The sequence below is a fragment of the Bos indicus genome, chromosome 24 (assembly GCF_029378745.1).
Source record: "Bos indicus isolate NIAB-ARS_2022 breed Sahiwal x Tharparkar chromosome 24, NIAB-ARS_B.indTharparkar_mat_pri_1.0, whole genome shotgun sequence".
NCBI lineage: Eukaryota > Metazoa > Chordata > Mammalia > Artiodactyla > Bovidae > Bos > Bos indicus.
In genome coordinates, this window is record NC_091783.1 from 35025323 (window position 1) to 35045171 (window position 19849).

The 19849-nt window shown below is 48.2% G+C and overlaps 1 protein-coding gene across 7 annotated transcripts in view; it reads right to left on the reverse strand.

The window, feature by feature from the left end:
* Positions 1-19849, reverse strand: part of GREB1L (GREB1 like retinoic acid receptor coactivator) — a 245631-nt gene that overhangs the window by 17076 nt on the left and 208706 nt on the right. For all 7 annotated transcript variants that reach the window (XM_070778850.1, XM_070778849.1, XM_070778848.1 and 4 more), the window contains 6 exons: positions 16059-16192; positions 11695-12034; positions 7294-7409; positions 5986-6230; positions 2675-3246; positions 2239-2341 (listed from right to left, as the gene is read on the reverse strand). In XM_070778850.1, the coding sequence (XP_070634951.1) occupies positions 2239-2341; positions 2675-3246; positions 5986-6230; positions 7294-7409; positions 11695-12034; positions 16059-16192 (1510 nt within the window). The remainder of the gene's footprint in view (positions 1-2238; positions 2342-2674; positions 3247-5985; positions 6231-7293; positions 7410-11694; positions 12035-16058; positions 16193-19849) is intronic.

Below are 19849 nucleotides of genomic sequence, written 5' to 3' on the forward strand. Positions count from 1 at the left end.
GTCTCCCACGCCTGACCCCCAAGTGTCCCTAAAATCTTATTTAACTTTGGATGATCTGAATCCTATCACAAGAGTTTTAGTCATGGGGTTTTAAGATGCCGACAGCTGAAAGGATTTCAGGGGCTCATTAAGCAAGATTCACAGTGTCTGTTGCTTATTAGAATCCACTGGAGCTTGTAAAACCCCTGTGCTCAGGCCACACAGCCTAGAACCACCTTCCTTATTTAGGCACTCGTCATATTTAAAGCTCCTTCAGTGCTTCCGACATGCAAACCAGGTTGAGAGCCTGGGGCCTTGGGTTTGAGTCCAGGCCACTGCTCCCGCCGATCTTGTGACTTTACACCTGCAGGCACCTTCATTTCTTAGGGTTCCCTGATTGTTTTAAGAAGTCCAGATGGCATACTGAAAGTGCTAACACCATGTGGCAGGCACATGGCATGTTTCCAATAGGTGATATTTGTTGTTAATAATAAAAACTATAAGATCAGCTTAAGACAGTGTAAAGGGAGCGTGCGTGTGAGTGCGTGTGTGTGTGTGTGTGTGTCAGTCGCTCAGTTGTGTTCAACTCTTTGCAACCCCATGGACTGTAGCCTGCCAAGCTCCTCTGTCCATGGAATTCTCCAGGCAAGAATACTAGAATGAGTTGCTATTCCCTTTGCCAGGGGATCTTCCCAACCCAGGGATTGAACCCATGTCTCATTATGTCCAAATTTTTTAAACCTCATTATGGCAGATTCTTCATCATCTGAGCCACTGGGAAAGCCCTCAAAAGGAGAAACAAAGAAAAAAACACCCCTCTGCCAAAAGCCTACAAGCTAGAAGCTCAGGTATTACCTTTTAAGCACAACACTGTTTATTTTTACATCCTGGACCTTTTTAAAGTTTAGGTTTCATTTAAAAATGTGCATTGTATTTAAAAGTTAGAGCTTATTCTCATTTAATAAAAACACATCCCCATGCCTCTCCAGTGTACCATTGCATTCACTGGCACTAAAATTAGGGTGAAGGAATAAAGCCAAACAGTGCTGCTCATCACAAAGGCCAGGTTTGACTCTCACAGCTGTAGGCTCTGTAGTGGGAATCTGAGATGAAAATTAAAGGCGTCGTTCTTCCGAGGAGCCTAGGAGGTGGGGGTCAATGGGATGACGGCCCCTCACTCCCGGTCAGCTCGGCTCTGCACTGTAGCCCCGCCTGCTTTGGGCAGCCCCTGGGGTCTTTCAGTCCCCTCTGGTGGCCTGGGGTCTGCTAGAGCTCAGCCGGGCACGCAGACAAGGAGATGTGGACCGGAAGACAGGACTGTGTGCGTTTGTCCGGAATCCTGCACGTAAACTATGGAGGACGGAAGTTGAACCAAAAGCCACAGGAAGACGATTAAACATGACTGATTTTACCTAGTCTGGCTCTGAACTGCTCTATCCCTTGGGCTGGTCACAGGACAGGTCCAACTGTTTAGGAAAAGCAAGCGAGTTGGAGGTCTCCAAGGGCGAATGTGATGGACAACACAAGGCCTTTTTCTTCTCTACCTTCATCTTTCAGGGGCTTGGGAAGAACGTCTACCCATGACTACTCCTGCCCACCCCCCTACCCCATTTCCTCCAGCACCGCAGTCCCTCTGAGATGCGAAGCCACCCTCCCCTGGCCGCAGGGCTAATGCTAGCTGACCCCTGCTCATGCCCACGCTCCCGCCCTGCTGGACCGGCTGAGGGGAACCGCCTCCCTCACAAGCAACAGCAGGGTGGCAGGAGGTGCAGGCTGGGGATGGCCTGTCAAGCACCAGGCCCTCCATCCTTCTGCCGGTCCCAAGGGGCTGTTGATGGTGCCAGGGTTCTGTCCTGCTCAAGGAAGTTTTCCTTTGGGTAGTAATCCACACACCTTCACTCGCAGCCAGTAGGCAAAACATAAGGTTACCCTGATGGAGTATAAAATGTGCCCTGGACCCTTAAGCCATAGAACACTGCAGTCTACTAATTTTAAACCTGAGCAGTGTCACCATCTGAGCAGTGAACCCACCTGACGGGCTTTATAAGATGCCTCTGTGCCCAGTGATTGGGGGGACACAGTGGGGATCGGGGTTCAAAGGAGGGGAAGTCACACCCCGACCTAAAAGGCCAGGGCATCTTACAACTCTTCTGGCTCCTGGCCTCTAACTTCTCAATAACCCTGCACTAACCCCCTGGAGGCCGCGGACAGCCCCGGGATGTGGTGGTAATAGCCCGCACCGCCACGCCCGGCGCTCACCGGTGTTGATCTCGGCCTCGTCGTACACGTCCACTTCCAAGAGCCGGATGAGCATGCGGAAGAGGAGCCTCAGGAACTGCAGGTAGGAGCCCGTCTTCCCCACCTGGGGCGGGTGTCGAATTGTAGGCGGGGAGGGGGAGGAAAAGAGAAAAGGGACGTCACACCTGGGCTCTCCAAGGACTCCTTCCATCTGAGTGGGGCCTCGACGCCCCCCGACCCGAGACACCCCCAACCCCAGACCCCGTGCCCCCACGCCCTACCTCCGACCCCAAGCCCAGAACCCCTGCCCCCGGGCCCTACCCCGACCCCCCGACCCCGCAACCCCAGAGCCCCTTGCCCCGCGCCCTACCCCCGACCCCCCAATCCCAGACCCCTGCCCCGGCGCCCTACCTCCACTCCCCCACCCCAGTCCCCCACCCCGAACCCCTGCCTCTACCTGGGGGGGCCCGCTCAGCAAGAGCCGGCGCGGGTGGCAGGCCCGCGCGCCAGAGGCGGGGTCGGGCGGGTTGCCGTGGTCGGCGTGGTGCGGCCGCGCGGCCGTCCAGCGCCGGTAGTAGAGCGACTGCTCCTCGGGGCCGGCGTGCGCGGGCGGCGGCGGGCGCAGCGGGCTGGCCCAGGCCACGTCGGGGTGCGGCAGCAGGGCCGCGGCCGCCGGCAGCTTGCCGCCCCGCCGCGCGCCCAGAAGGCTGTAGGCCGCCTTGGACAGGATGACCACCGGGGGCAGCGCGGCCTGGGGGGGCCGGCCGGCCCGGCCCGGCGGCCCGGGCCACGGCAGCGCCCCGGGCCCCGATGACGACGGCGACGGCTTGGCGGTGGTGCTGCTGGCCAGCGGGGGCCCCAGCGAGTCGCACTCCTGCTTTAGGGGCTCCCCGGGTCCCGCCGGGCCGGCCGAGAGCCCCTCGTCCAGCCCCGCGCTGGGGACCGGGCTCCGGAAGCTGGGTGTCGGGGGCGGCTTCTGGGACTTGTCGGCGGTGCTGGACGAGCTGACCCCATTCTCCATGATGGAGCCTGAAAGAGGACCCACACGTCGCGCTGTCACCGCCGCCCCTGCCCAGGGGGAAGCCCCTGGGGTCCAGGCGGCGCTCGGGCTTCGGGCCGCCCCTCTGCTCCTGGCGCCCTGCCGCCCCCCTCTCGTCCCCTTTCCCCGGCCCTGGCTACTGTGTGGGCTCGGAAATGGCCACTTATTCCCGGTTTCCTCCGGGCGGCCAGGAGAAACCTGGACCCACGTCCGACCCTCCCCGCGTCTTCAGGCCGCAGGTAGTCCCGGCGCCCTGGGACCGACCACCCCGCCGCCTCCTGCTGCTTTTTTCCATCCTGCCCGCGTCTTTGTACATAGCGGGTTATTAAACTCTCCTCTGGTTAGGTTGTTTGGATAATCCGTCCGAATCACTCCAGAACCCTGACCAACACACGCTCCACACCCAAATCCTGTCCATTGGCACTCGCCGCCTTCTGGGGTCCCAGGCCCCACCCTCCTGGCTGTGGATACGCTCCCCAGGGTGCAGCCCCTTCCACAGATGCCCGGACCGGACCAGCGTGGGAAGGCGGGGCGTAACCTCCTCCCTCCCTACACCCCAGGGCCGGAGATCTGCTCACCTGCAGCCAACTCACCGCAAATGTCCCCCACCCCCACCCTTTCCTGGTGGCTCAGACGGTAAAGAATCCACCTGCAGTGCAGGAGACCTGGGTTCCATCCCTGGGTTGAGAAGATAAGGGCGTGGCAACCCACTCCAGTGTTCTTGCCTGGAGAATCCCATGGACAGAGGAGCCTGGAGGGCTACAGTCCATGGGGTCACAGAGTCAGACACGACTGAGCGACCAAGTGGTTTGAAGACAAACAAGAATCGAATTACAAGACTCTTTCTGCTCAGACTGGTGCCTCCCAGGCAAATCCCAACCTTGGGAGCTCCTAGGTGAAGGGCCAGTAACCAGAGGCTCCTGACCCCATCCATCACCGCTGCTCAGCTGACTTCTGCATGATGGTTTTCTTCTGCCTTCAAGGCCCTTGAGTCTTCTGGCCTGAATGCCTTGGGCAATGAGCACCCCCTGAGGACCCTGAAAGTCAGCTGGAGATTGGTAGGGTGGTGGGTAGGGTGGTGTGTGTAGGAGGGCAGCACCTGGGTCCTCCAAGATTGGGGAGGGGGAACTCCAGACAGCAGAGTTCATGAGAGCAAGGCCAGAATCCAGAGTCTGTGGGGCAGCTCTCCACGCCTAGGGAAGGGAGGGGGCTGATCAAGGAGCACAGGAAGGAAGTGGACTCTAATCACCCCACCCTGCTCCACCTTCCTCCTCTCCCTCACCGATGCTGGCTGGTGTGGAAAAGCTTCTAGGTGTGTTCTTCCCCTTCCTCTGTTACCCTTTACCATCTTCCCAAACTCCCTCCTTTATTCTGAACTGGTCTACCAGGCAGAACCGGGGAGGCTGTTGTTAGAGGGTGGCGGGTACAGCCCTGACCCATGACTGAAGCAGACCCCGGTAAGACAGTCCTCACGCTCTTCCAGGCACAGATACCTGCCTTTTCCATTCAGAAGGGGTGTGTGTGTGTTTGTGCGTGTGTGTGAGTCAGTGTCATGAGGTAAAAGAAGGGAAACACGGGGCAGACGGAACGTGAATGGTGGTTCCCTCTGTTGTGGGATTTTCATTTTTCATCTCTTCTCTATACTTCATTACATTCTCCAAGTTTTCTATATTAAACTCTATTATAACTTTCACAATCAGAAAAAAAAAAAATGGAAATAATGCTGTGTGTGGGGAGTAAGTTGCTTCAGTCGTGTCCAACTCTTTTCGACCCTATGGACCATAGCCCACCAGCCTCCTCTGTCCATGAGATTCTCTAGCCAAGAATACTGGAGTGGGTTGACATGCCCTCCTCTAGAGGAGCTTCCCTACCCAGGGATTGAACTGATGTCTCTTATGTCTCCTGCTTTGGCAGGCGGGTTCTTTACTACTAGCGCCACCTGGGAAGTCCTGGAACTAATGCTGTATTTGCTTAATACTATTTAGCAGAAGAAAATTCATGCCAGGCACTGCCATCAGCCACACAGTAACATAATAAGAGGGCAGTTGGTAGGCTGTAGGCTGGATCATCCCAATCAACCAGTGGTCCCAGAGTAGCCTTCTGTATATAAACACTTGCCATTTAGGTACTTGGGGGAAAAGTCACTCATTCATTTGTTCAAACACACACTCAGTGCCAGGTACTAGGCCAATTAGCACAAACCACTTCAGGGTCTGGAAGGAAAAGAAGGCCTTTGTGCAAATATCAGATGTGTAATATCAATAAGATGATTAGGGTGCAGAGACTAGGAGACGTGGTGTTAGTGAGGATTCATGAAATTTACTTATTGTATTTAGCCTATTGGTCAGGAAGATCTCCTGGAGCAGGAAATGGCCACCCACTCCAGTATTCTTGCCTGGAGAATCCCTTGGACAGAGGAACCTGGCAGGCTACAGTCCATAGGGTCACAAAGAGTTGGACGTGACTGAAGTGACTTAGCATGCAGCGTGCACGCATGCATTTAGCCTATTAGCAAGCCCTTCATTAAGGGCTTTCCAGGCAAATGTCTTGTGGCTGCTCATGACTCACGTTTGTCAACTACGTCTCCCCAGGACTAAGGTCTGGATGGGATGCCCAGGTCAGCCACCGCTGCTCTGAAAGCTGGATGGGAGGCAGCAGGTGCCTCTGCCTTCCCTACTTCTACCCCTTCCTCTCTCCTGCCCCAACCCCTGGAGAGAGAAAGTACTGACCTGAAGTTCCCGTGACGGCGCTGCTGTTACTCTGGGGTCTCTCCAGGTCGATCAGCAGCTCCTCGGTGTCATTCTCGCTGGCCGCAGCTCGCTCTTGCTCCTTGCCGCTGAGGTCCAGGGCGGCAGTGGGCCCCCGGATCACCTCTTTGGACACGTAGCAGCAGGCCAGCCCCATCTCCTGCTCCAAGGCCGTGCGGGTTAAGTAGCTTGAATCAATTAACCGGAGGTCACAGTACTTTAGAGACCTGCACAAAGTAATGGTGTCTTTGGTGAGGCGCACAGCGTTTACATGTGGCTGACAGCGGTCAAAATGGTGAGGTGATCCTTGATGTAAACCTCAGTGCTGCCACCTCCTAGCTGTTAGGGCCGCAGGACAGTCACTTCACTTTCTCCACACATGGAATAGAGTAACAGTGCCCAGCTGACAGTTATTGCAAGGAATGAATGACATGGCACAAGCAGTGTGTTTAGAGCAATACCCAGTGGGCTGCCCTGGTGGCTCAGACAGTAAAGAACCTGCCTGCAAGGCAGGAGACCTGGGTTTGATCCCTGGATTGGAAAGATTCCCTGGAGAAGGGAATGGCTACCCACTTCAGTATTCTTGCCTGGAAAATCCCACGCACAGAGGAACCTGGGGGCTACAGTCCATGGCGTCGCAGAGTCAGACATGACTGAGCTACGTTCACTGCACTTAACTCACCGCAAGCACTCAGTGAATGCTGTGACTATTCTTGGGCTTCCCAGGTGGCTCAGTGGCAAAGAATCCGCCTGCCAATGCAGGAGACTCGGGTTTAATCCCTGGGTTGGAAAAATCCCCTGGAGAAGGAAATGGCAACCCACTCCTGTATTCTTGCCTGGAAAATCCCATGGACAGAGGAGCCTGGCGGGCTACAGTCCATCAGGGCCCCAAAGAGCTGGACACAACTGAGCAACTAAACAACAATACTATTCTTGCTATTGCCTTCCAACCCACAGGCCCCAGATCCTTGAGGGAACAGCAGCCTAACAGAGACACTTCATCCAAAAAGCTCCTCAGTGGGGGCAATGCTTCTCCTCCCTGCCCCTCTGGCTGCCCAGCTTTCATGCATAAACACTTCTCCTCCGGGGCTTCTCTCTCATTCCCCAAATTGCTAGGCAATCTCTGGAAAGTTGAAAGAATCCAAGAAGGCTAAATTTCTTACATCCCCGAGTAAAACAACTGCCTTCTCACTTGCCAAGTGAAGGAAGTGGGTGAGCATCAGCTAAGTTTTAACCGTCAGCTCAGCCAAGCAACCAATGGGAAATGAGAATTAGTGATTGGCATTGTACCTGGGAAAGGTTTCTCCAAGAGGATCTTTGCCAGTTAATATCACAATACAAGGCAGACCTTCTAGATCCTGGTATGTCCGAGGGACCCACTCTTCTGCTTCATTTCCTCTCCAGGTCTGTAGAAGGGGACCCAACAATAAAATTAAAACCCCTCATTGAATTTCCACCTTTTTTGTTTCTACAGTCAGATTTTACACACATCTGTGCTTCCAAATGACTTCCAATAAGTGTGTTTGTGTGTATACATATATTTTAATTGCTACTGAAAAGAATACACCAAGTACTCTAGAAGAATGTGGGCTTTCACGTTATCTCAATAAGGTAAACAGGAGATCTTAATGAATATATTATGTATTAGCCATGCACATCAAAGAAATATACAATGTGAAATATCCCACCAATGGTACAAACCTTACAGAAACCCTACTTAAACTACCTGACTCAGTGCTCTTAAGTACAACACTTTCTTTGTATAATGGAAAGACTCTTGGGATTGATTGATTGAAAAAAGACCATTTCGGTTATAAATGACTGATAAAATAATCACAGCAAAACTTATATACAATCACCTCTATACATTAACTGAAATATACATATACACACATGTGTATATCTTTAATAAATGGAACAATCTCAAATACAGGAATTTATCAAGAGGAAGAAAATCTCAACTTGAAGGATGCTTGAAAGTGAAAAGATCTTACAGATTTTTTTTTTTCTATTCTAGAGCAGAAAGAAAATAAACCATCTCTTAAGTGGATAAGGTGATTTCTACTACTTTTTATGAAGTGTGTAGCATCTAATTGTGATTTATATCAGCTTTCTAGCAGAAATTATAAGAAATGAACTGACATTTCTGATGTTTTTGGGAACAAGGACTGAAAAGTGAGGTATTAGGAGATGCATATAATGTTATTTTTAAATAGACTGGTATTTCCTTTGCTAAAACCAACATGGGATAAAAAGAAATATATCAGGTAAGATATGATATGATATAATATAATATAACAGAGTTTGGTTACTGGTTTGTTGATGTCTATAAAAGCCAGTCTTGGAAATAAATATACCCACAATTACTTCAAGTAAAATGCATAGAATTTTTAAAACTGGAAGAGCCCCCAAACCTCAATCTTTTGTCATATATTTTTATGCCAAGGAGAACTCAGTGGATCTACATGACTATTTATAAGTTTGAGACTTTCTGTGTCTTAGAAAACCAATCTGTCAAAAACATTAAGACATTAGCAGAAAGTTTCTCCCCACCCCCAATTCAGTTTTCCATATATTTTCATGTCAAAGGGAACTAGAACATTACCTAAGTCAAAGCAAATAATTCTGCAAATAAGAATCATTTTACTCATAAACCTTCTTGTTGGACTTATGAATCCCTGACTCTGGGGTCTCCCCAAATATATTTCATGGTTCTAGCAAGAATGAGGTTGGGTTATAATGATGGAAGAATAGATGTCGTGTTTTATAAGGAGAATTATTTTCAAAAAATGATTAAACAGATTCCACTTTTACTCTTGAGCAATCAGAGCAAGGCAAACCCACTATGTAATGTTTTCCTGTCACACTGCTACTTCTGATGATGGATGGCTGCCGTTCTTCTACGGGTCTATCATGCCCTGAGGGAGCTTTTCCTACGGAAGCAGTTAAGACAACACGAAAGACTGAGAGAGCATTGACTTAGGGGCTTATATGGGGTTCAAGGTCAAGGAAATCTAACGAAAGCTTCACAGGCCTTCTGGACAGACTAACTTATTTAGATATAAACTTATATCCTTCCAAAGTACTTATTATCACTTAGAAGTTAACCACAATACCTAAAGGCTAAGCACAAAAATAAGGCCCCCTAATGGAAAAAGAGGCACTGGATATTACCCAAGGCTAGAGACAAAAGGCATGGAAAATCCCATGGACGGAGGAGCCTGGTGGGCTGCCATCTATGGGGTCGCACAGAGTCAAGACACGACTGAAGCGACTTAGCAGCAGCAGCAGCAGAGACAAAAGGCATCCTGGTGCTGTTTCGTCAGTGGTGAAGGAAGTTGGTATTAATAATTTAGAGATCAGTAGGTGAAACAGAGACCACCTGGCAAGTGGCAGTCTTACTAAGGATGCGAACGTTTCAAATCTTCACTTCCACACCAGTGGAAAATAGGGACTTCCATGGTGGTCCAGTGGTTAAGATTCTACCTTGTATTGCAGGGGGCCTGGGTTTGATCCCTGGTCAGGGAACTAGATTCCACATGCTGCCAACTAAAGATCCTGTGTGCAGAAACAAAGACCCGGTACAAATAAATAAAAATAAATATTTTTTAAAATAAAAAAGGTGGAATATAAAAAAGATGGATTGATGTGATTGAGGGATTTTGAACATATGTAAACTCTCTCTTTTTTAAGGCATCCCCCACACACGTGGGATCTTAGTTCCAAGAGGATCAAAGCTGCACTCCTGCATTACAGGGCAGAGTCTTAACCACTGGACCACCAAGGAAGTCCCTGGAAGTCTCTTCTGTGTAGCTGGTGCTTGGCCACTGCTCATGCGACTTGAGGTGTAACTGCTTGAGAAGTAATCACTTGAGATCTCTTCACAGCACAGCCCCAGCAGCCCCGGGAAGCCCTGCAGGTGGTTCTGATGTGCTTGCAGCCAGGTAGGAACCTCAATTATTGACTGTTTTTCAAACTACGGCCCACGGGGGCAAATTATCGAAGACTGCTGATTACACTGAATTAGTAAGTGTCTGTGGAGAAGGAAATGGCAACCCACTCCAGTGTTCTTGTCTGAAGAATCCTAGGGACGGGGGAGCCTGATGGGCTGCCGTCTATGGGGTCGCACAGAGTCAGACACGACTGAAGCAACTTAGCAGCAGCAGGAGCAGCAGTAGCAGTAAGCGTCTGAACAAATGACCTAAGACGCTCTAAGCAGCTATACCTGGTCAGTGCCAATGGAGACCCAGAGAAGACCTTGCAGACTCATAGCCTTTTAGAACATCTCCCTGCAGTAGGTGTGTGAGACCTCACAGAGCGGTGCTGATTACCTGCCTGTCCAGATTCCTCATCATTAGCATCATTCAAATTGTCTCATAACTAATAAGTTGTATTGTAAGAAGAGTTTCAGGATTCTCATTTCTTACTTATCCCAGGAATACTGCTATATTGTGGTCTATGACTTTAATTCAAAACTGTGAACGTTATATCTATATATCCATATGTGAAATGTAAATGTTACAACTTTCACTAAATATAGGAGCTTCTATGTTTAGAAAGATTTATTTGTTCCAACTGTGTATCAAGCTAATACAAGACATTTTGTCTGCATTTTGGATTATTTGAGTTAGGTAGTAGAACGCAATACAAAGGTTTACATTTGCAAAATGCTCTATGAATATGAAATAATAATGTTCAAATTACAGCCCTTAGAGACCATGCAGTCTAACGCTCATTTTGCAGTTGGTAAACTGCAGCCCAGATGGAAATGTAAATCCTCTAAGACTGCATGCTTTCTTTTTATACAATTTGTGTCAAAGTAGGCTTTTCTTTATCCAGGTTAGCTCAGTATTTACTTTCTGCAAGGTTCAGAAACCATGTTGATCTAACCCAGACATAGAGCACCTTGCTCAGTACCACACCTATTGGTGTGCAGAATTTCATTAAGTGCTGTCAAAGGGCTGGGACACATTGGATTAGAAGAGTCCCCAGAAAAATCTGAGCGGGGCATGAGGTAGGGACTTAGGTTAGTTGATCAAAGAAGTCTCCCCCGCCCACCACACCTGACAGGAGGGGTTCAGAAAAAGCAATGCCTTCCCCGTGCAGAGGGGTGGGGAACTTAGCCATGCACAGGCTTGGAAGAGTCTCAGTCCAGCCCGCGCTTGGGGCCAAAGCAAGTACAAAGAGACAGCAAACTGTTGGGGAATCCACATGCAAGAGGGTGGGCAGTTGTCCTCTGTGAGCCCTGAAGAGAAAACAGGATACTTTACCGACTCTGGGTGGACAGAAAAGATTCAGTGAATGGATGATATTGAAAGGCGTGCCCCCACGGAGGTCCGAGAGAACAACTTACCTTTTTTTTTTTTTTCTGAGAAAACAGATGGCCGTGGGCTAGATGAATCTTGAACAAGGTCAATAAACAGGGGGTGAAATTGGGTCATCGCATTTTTTTTTGCACCTGCAGTCGGAGAGCATGGAAGACCAACTGCATGCATGCACTAGCATGGGGGACCCAGACCGAATGTTAATAAACTAGGAAGGTGGACACGTCCCTTAGCTTAGCCTTAACGTTGTCACGAAGTCGCGTGACACTTGTGCAAAACTCTAGCAAACGGCAGGCCTCTGAGCCGCCTGCACGGGGTAGGGGTGGGGGGTCCTAGAAAACGGAGCGAAGGTCTGTCCATTGCTAACCTTTAGTCGTGCCACAAAGTGGGCTGCCACGCTGAGTTCAGAGGTGGGGTTCCCCAGGACCACCTCGAAGCGGTACTGGAGCCCCAGCTTGTCGCGCACCTCCTGCAGCCGCTCCTTGGCCAGCATCGCCAGCTGCACAGAGGGCACCCGGAGGATGAGCATGTGTCCACGCCCACTGCGGTTCTTCCCCGGGCAGCTGAGGAGGTCGTCCATGATGTTGAGGGTCTCTGGTGTGCTGTGGTCACGCAGGGACGCCACGGTGGTCAGAGCCATCAGAGCCTCCGAGTACTGCTGGATGAGGAGGTAGCAGCGAACCACCATGCTATGCAGCCTCGGGTACCTTCAACAGAACACAGGGGCGCTAGCGTGGGGGCCGTGGGGCCTGGGAGCACAAGGGCTGTGTGGTAGGAATGGAGACCCAGCAGGGTGGGAAGCGGATAGTGGTGGGTGGTGGGCTTGAGCTCAAGAATGACCTGGATTTGAGTCAGTTCTTATAAGGTGGATGAACCTAGAGCCTATTATACAGAGTGAAGTCAGAAAGAGAAAAACAAATATCGGAGATTAACACATATATATGGAACCTAGAAAGATGGTACCGATGAACCTATTCGCAGGGCAGCAGTGGAGATGCAGACATAGAGAACAGACTATGGACACGGGTCGGGGGGAGGAAAGAGAAGGCGGGACGAATGGAGAGAGTAGCATGGAAGCATATACACTACTGTTTGTAAAATAGCCGGAGGAAATTTGCTCTATGACTCAGGGAACTCAAACTGAGGTTTGGTAACAACCCAGAGGGGTAGGATGGGATGGCAGGTAGGAGGGAGATTCAAGAGGGAGGAGACATATGGCTGATTCATGGTGATATATGGCAGAAACCAAAGCAATATTGTAAAGCAACTATCCTTCAATTAAAAATAAATAAATTTGTTAAAAAAGAATGAACTTGGAGACCTCCTGTAGAGCGCAGGGACCTCAGCTCGATGTTCTGTGGCAGCCTGGATGGGAGGGGAGTTTGGGGGAGAATGGATACATGCGTATGTATGGCTCAGTCCCTTCCTGTTCACCCGAAACTATCAGAACATTGTTAATCGGCTATACCCCAACACAAAATTAAAGCTTTTAAAAAAGAATGACCTTGGAGCCCACATCACTAGAAGGAAAAGCTGAGCTCACAACACCTTCTGGGATAGGTACCTTGAGTTCAAGAGGCTTAGGGACAGTCTAGGGATCCTAGCTTCTCCCAGAGTGGTCTCTAAATCAGCAGCATCACCACCGGGGAGCTTGTCAGATGTGCCAAACCCTCCTACCCCATGTGCACTGAATCAGAAACAGCCTGGACAAGGTCCCCGGGTGATCTGTACCACACTGTATCTTGAGAAGCACTGGTCCGCTCAGACTATCCACAGAGTCATAAAGGATCATCCCTAGACTCTAAGCTCTTGCTGCTGTCCTGGGGTTAGAATGCTTGGTAGCTTATTTCTCTGATACTTAAAATTATAGTTGAGGAAACCGATACATTAATGTAATGTCTGTTAAGTATAAGGAGTAAAAACAGTAATTATTATGGCTAATTTGAGGTCAGCTCCCTTGTAGCAATAACAATTGTTGTTGTTCAGTCGCTAAGTCGTGTCCGAGTCTTTCCAACCCCAGGGACTGTAGCACATCAGGCTTTCCTGTCCTTCACCATCTCCTAGAATTTGCTCAAACTCCTGTCCATTGAGTCAGGGCAATAACAGTATCTTCTCATAAAAATGGAGGAAGCTTGGAGCCAGCTGGAGAAATAGCATCCCCTAGTGGTGTGGTCTCCCATCCACCTGGGCGAAAGGAGCCCCGGGAAATAACAGCAGGGGTGTCCTTGACTCACCCCAGCATTCCCTGCTCACCGCCTTCCACTGGACCAACTCGGCTGTGTTGTTTTTTTTTTTTTTACAATTACAGAGCAAGCAGAAAATAAACCTCTCATTTATGTGCTATTCCTCATAAGACCCGGCCAGAAGACAGACGGAATACACACGGGTAAAGAGGACCCACTTGCAGCCTGAAGAGGTGCTGGTCAAGAAAGCAGGCCTGGGGAAAGCAAGGCCTGGACCGGAGCTTGGCTGGGCCTCCCGTGGAGCCCGCAGAAGGATGGCGGGTCTATGAACTTTCTTCCTGGATGCCGGCTGGTGGCACAGGCAGCCTCCTAGCAGCTGGGTAGACCAGAGGGCAATTTCACCTTTGCTCCACTTTATAATTCTATTTAAAGTGAAACAGTCATCACCAGCCTTGCACAGGAAAGCCCAGGGTCAAATACCAGTTCAGGTCAGCAAATGGCTAACTGTGGTTTTGAAGTACTTAGAGCTGGAAAAGACCATGGATTGATTCCCTGGGTTCTGATTCACTTTCTCATGGAAGGATGCTGATTTAAAGACTGGGAGAAATTCAGCTACTTGCCTAAGATCATCCAGTCAGTGAGACAAGAGTGTGGATTTTATTCAGTTCTTTGACAATGTCTTCTCAAGTGGTACAGATTTAGTAGACTGGGGAAAAGTAAAGAACTCCTTTAGTTCCATCGGTCCTCCTGAACCACTCCATTCAAGTGTTCAGTAAATCATAGCCATTATGAGCCTGGGGGACCTGGGCTGGAGGAAGTGAGCACAGATGATTCAAGTTTAAGGCTTACTGTTTTTTTTTTTTTTGCTGCGGCATGTAAGAAAACCAAAGTTAGATCAAAGGGTAACTTTGATATGAAAAGTGAAAGTGTTAGTTGCTCAGCTGTGTCTGACTCTTTGTGACCCCATGGACTGTGGCCCACCAGACTCCTCTGTCCATGGAATTCTTCAAGTAGGAATACTGGAGTGGGTTGTCAATCCCCTTTCCAGGGGATTTTCCCAACCCAGGGAATGAACTCAGGTCTCCCGCATTGCAGGCAGATTCTTTACTATCTGACATGCAGGCATTTAAATTTTATACTGAAAGAGCTATGAATTTAGAAGTGAATAGTTTCCCCAATTTTTTTTTTTGTATTCAATTATAATCATAGTTTTTTAAGGATTACAAAAGTTGTATAGGAGCTGATGGGACTGTCCATTAAAATATGAGTTATAACAAAAAAAAAATAAAAATAAAAAAAAATAAAATATGAGTTATAAAACTCCAAGATGTTACTTAAAGAAAAGATAGGTTCCAAGCTGGTGGATAGAACAGGAGGTTGGGGAACACTTAGAAGGGAGACTCATGAGGTGGTTTTAGAAATCTCAGATCACAGGTGCCATGAGGGGATTAACATCACAGTGTCTGTTATGTCTTCTCAGACCCAACAGCTGCGAAAGTACAAAATCCCACTGCATGCCTGTTCCTTTTCCTGACACCGCCCAATAACTTGCTGGGTAGGACGTTTCTCCCTGATCATCTTTATTTCTTTTTCTTAGCAATCTTATAGGGCAGCTTTTAAATAGATGGGTTGTGATTGATGAGAGACAGTGTTAAGAACTAGAGCTACTAAAAATAAGAATGTATCTCATCGAAGAGTGCCTTACTGCCCCATCACTGGGTGATCAGACAGAATATTGTAGTGGAGGACAGGGAGGAACCTCTACTAGGTTAAATTCTTTTATTTTTTTTGGCCATGCCCAGCTTGAGGGATCTCAGTTCCCCGACCACAGATCGAATCACGGTCCTAACCACTGGACTGCTGTGGAATTCCCTATTAGGTTAAATTCTTATGCCTCTTTTTTTGAGTCTGTAGTTCAAGATCAGAGAGGGGGAAAACAAATGAACAAACAAAACAGAAAATCCCTTTGCTCTTCCAGCGTTTGACCTGAAATTGAGGAAGAAAAAGGAGACAGAGTCGTAAGACTTTACCCCAAAGTCGGGGACTGGAGGAGGGCCACTTGGAACTGAGCTCAAACAATCTGATTATTCTTTAGTGTTCTCCAGTTTACACTTCAAGTCTCTCATAGTAAAGTTTCATTTCTTTACTGAGGGTGATTGCCTGTGGTAGACAAGAGGAGAAAAGTGTGGGGTGCATGGTGGGGAGGGGGAGGCCAGACCCCAGAGGAATGGCTTCTAATAAGCCAGTCCCTCTCTGCCTGCATCATCTCTGGGTGCAGCTGTGAACCTGCCTGGGAGATGATTCAGAGCACGGAAGGTGGTTATCCTTCCCACTCGGGGTCACTGGATTCCTTTGCTGGTCCTGGATGATGATAGAAAACCCAGCTGAGTGGAAGGTCATGTCAGGACAGGCTGTTTTTATTCTGCTCTTGAGTGTCATTTGCATAGCCTGGGCTCCACCAACATTCCCTGTGACTCTGACAGAAAGACGTTTGGCATGTTCAGACAAACAAGAATAGCTAAAGACAAGGCTGAAGGTCCTTATTTACCTCTCCAAGAGCGTGTTCACCATTTTTTCAAATGTCTCGTCACATCTCAGAAGGGGGCTTGTGATTCCCCACTGCAGAGATTTACTGTACTCGTTCAGGCCGAAGTACAGCTTCTCCTCACAGCTCACGTCCTCCTGGTTCAAAACACAGAGCAAAGCCCAGTGAGGGCAGGGCACAAGGTGTCTGATTTTCAGGGGCAGGCGGCGGGGTGGGGGGGGGGACCTGTAACAGGTTATTGCCTGAAAATTAGAAAAAATTGTGAATAAGCAAGTGGGACTATATCAAACTAAAAAGCTTCTGCACAGCAAAGGAAACAAAATGAAGAGGCAACCTACTGAACGGCAAAAAATACTTGCAAACCATTTACCTGATGAGGGGTTAATAGCCAGTATCTATAAAGAGCTCGTATAACTCAACAGCAATCCCCCCAATCCAATTAAAAAGTGAGAAGATCTGAATAAAATGTTTTCATTTTTTTTTCCTTCTCTTTATTTTTTCTTAGCAAAATGATAGGGACAGCTTGTTACATAGATGACTTAGAACCACCTGGAGCTAGCAGGGTTTGAAGAACTAGAGCTACTGGGCTCCCCCAGCATCACAAATTATAAGTGACATGATTAAAAAAAAAAAAAAAGTGACATGATTTACTGAATTCTTGTATCTTTGGGGAAAATGTTCCTCTGCTTAAAAAAAAAAATCTCCGCTCCCAGAGCCCCGGCCTCTCAGTGACCCTGAGCTTAGCACTCCCTGTCTTTGCGCTGCCGTCTCTGCTTTTGCTCCAGCCCAACCCTCTGCTCTGTGGACGCTGTTCCCTGGAAGGTCACCAAGGACTCTTGAGGCCAAACCCTCAGTCCTTGGCCTCGCTGCCCTCTCCGCCATTCTCTTCATTATTTTCTTCCATGATTTTATCTACACCAGCTGCTTCGGTCAGTGATCAGCATTCCTGAAAAAATATTCCAAAGCCTCAGCATAAAGTCCCCGTTCCTCCCCCAGCTCTGTGTTTGCCACGGCACACTTGCCTGGCCTCCACTCAGTTCACATCTGTCTTGTCTGCCCTCCACACGCAGGTCTGCTGCTCTTCTGTCTTCTCTTTTCCCACTAAAGGCATCACCTTAAAAATATCTCTGCTTTTCCCCTCTTCCTCAAAAAACAAATCCTAGAAAAGTTACCATTTCTTCCATCCTCTTTATTGCCAGCACCTCTATTCTGATTGAGGTACTCGTTCATTCGAGCCTGAATTATCAGAGAAGCCAGATGACTCACCCCCACCTTTCTAATCTCTTTGACTTGACCTCTTATAGTTAATAAATTGCCTTAAAATATAGCCTCTTAGTATCCACTAAAGCTGAACTCTGCACTCAGCAATTTCACTCCCAGATACATACCCAACAAAAGTGTACACAGATGTCTACTAAAAGGCATGAGCTAGAATGCTCAAAGCAGCAACTGAAATCAGTGAATAGGATGAATAAATCAACTGTGGTGAGTCACCCAGCGTAACCTATATACAACCGAAAGAACGAGTGTTTCACGACTCATGTAAAATATAAAAGAATCTCACAATGTTGAGCAAAAGAAGTTATATATAACAGAGTGCCTACTGCACGTCTGCCTCACTTTAGTCGTGTCCAACTCTTCATAACCCCATGGACTACAGCCCACCAGGCTTCTCTGTCCATGGGATGCTCCAGGTAAGAATACTGGAGTGGACTGCCATTTCCTCTTCCAGGGGATCTTCCCAACCTGGGGAGCAATCCCAAATCTCTTCCGTCTCCTGCATTGGCAGGCAGGTTCTTTACCACTAGCGTCGCCTGGAAAGCCCGTGCCTATTGCACAACTCCATTTATATAACATTCAAAATGAGGCAAACCAAGCCAGAAGAGTGCCTCCCTCTGGCGACAGAGTGCCTGGCCTCTGGAGGGAAGCTCATGTTCTAGTTTTTCATCTGGGTGCTGGTTCCACGGGTATGTTCAGTTTGTGAAAATTCACAGAGCTGAACATTAACATTGAATACTTGTGAATTGTGAGTGATTGTGAATAATTGTGAACCTAAAAATATAAGAATTATGCATATTCTGGGGGTTCCCTGGTGGTCCAGTGGTTAGGAATCAGCACCTTCACTGCAATGGCCTGGGTTCAATCCTTGATCTGGGAACTAAGATCCTGCAAACTGCGTGCACAGCCAAAAGAGAAAAAAGAGTAGGTTCTGCTGTTTCTAATAATACTGTGCCCTTGCTAAAGAATTGTTCACCGACGTGTAACAAGTGTAAGCTTTCCCAGCCTGGTCTCAAAGATTCCATATGTGTATTTTCAGGTTTCATTTAATCCCACTAAGTATCCTCTGAAAAACACCTGGCGCTTCCTCCTCTACGGCCCTGCGCTGCTGACTGCTGTCCGCAGTGTCTGCTCTGTCCTCCCTCTCCTCCAGAGCCCACCCCGTGCGCTGTCCTCCATGTCAGCATTCCTGATGCTCTCAGACGGGCGACACTTTTCCTCCTTCAACCCACAGAGCACTTTGGTTTTTTTGCAGTTGTCTTATTCTACTTTGTTTTTCTTTTCTTTTTTATGTTTGTCATTTTGTTTTTACAAATAAAAATTGTATTTAGTTAAGGTGTATATGTTGGAGAAGGAAATGGCAACCCACTCCAGTATTCTTGTCTGGAGAATCCCATGGACAGAGGAGCCTAGTGGGCTACATCCAGTCTCTGGGGTTGCAAAAGAATCAGACACGACTGAGTGACTGACACCCAGGGTGTATAACTTGACTTTTTTCTTTTTTAAAACTGCTGAAATATAATTGACATGAACATTACATTAGTTTCACGTGTACAACATAATAATCTGCTATTTGCATATGTGGTGAAATTATCACCACACCAAGTTTAGTTAACATCCACCCGTCACCACACACGGTTGTAATTCTTTTTTTCTTGTGGTGAGAACTTTTAAGATCTATTCTCCCAGCAATTTTCAAATGGACCGTAGAGTGCTATGAACCACTGTCACCTTCCTGTACATTATTCCCCAGAACCCATTCATTTTATAACTGGATTTTGGTGCCTTTTGGCCACCTTCACCCGTTTTGTCCGCCCTCCAGCCCCCACCAACTGGCAACCACCAATCTGTTTTCTCTGTGTTCTCTGTGTGTCTCTTTTTTTTTTTTTTTTTTGATGTGGAGTTTTTTAAAGTCTTTATTGAATTTGTTACAGTATTGCTTCTGTTTTATGTTTTGGTTTTTTGGCCACAAGGCATTAGCTATCTGATCAGGGATGGAACCCACACGCCCTGTACTGGAAGACAGCCTTAACAACTGAACCACCAGGGAAGTCTCAGAATGAATCATTCAAAAGCACAGAACTAATCCAGGATATTGATAATTATGTCAGATCATGTTACATTTTAGGGGGACAAACTACACAGGTGGATAATTTTGTATCTGCATGATAACCTAAAGTAGAGCCCACCGAATCAAATTTATAGAGAACACTATTCACTAGCTTTTGTTGTTCTTATTGTTTAGTCACTCAGTCGTGTCTGACTCTTTACAACCTCATGGACTGTAGCCCACCAGGCTCCTCTGTCCACGGGATTCTCCAGGCAACAATACTGGAGTGGGCTGCCATTTCCTTCTCCAGGGGATTTTTCCAACCCAGGGATTAAAACCGAAGTCTCCTGCATTGGCAGGCGATTCTTTACCACTGAGTCACCTGGGAAGCCCATTCTTTAGCCTTTAGTGAATACTAATTGTAAGTATATGGAACTTTTAGAAGCTAAAGCACCCGTAAGGCTTT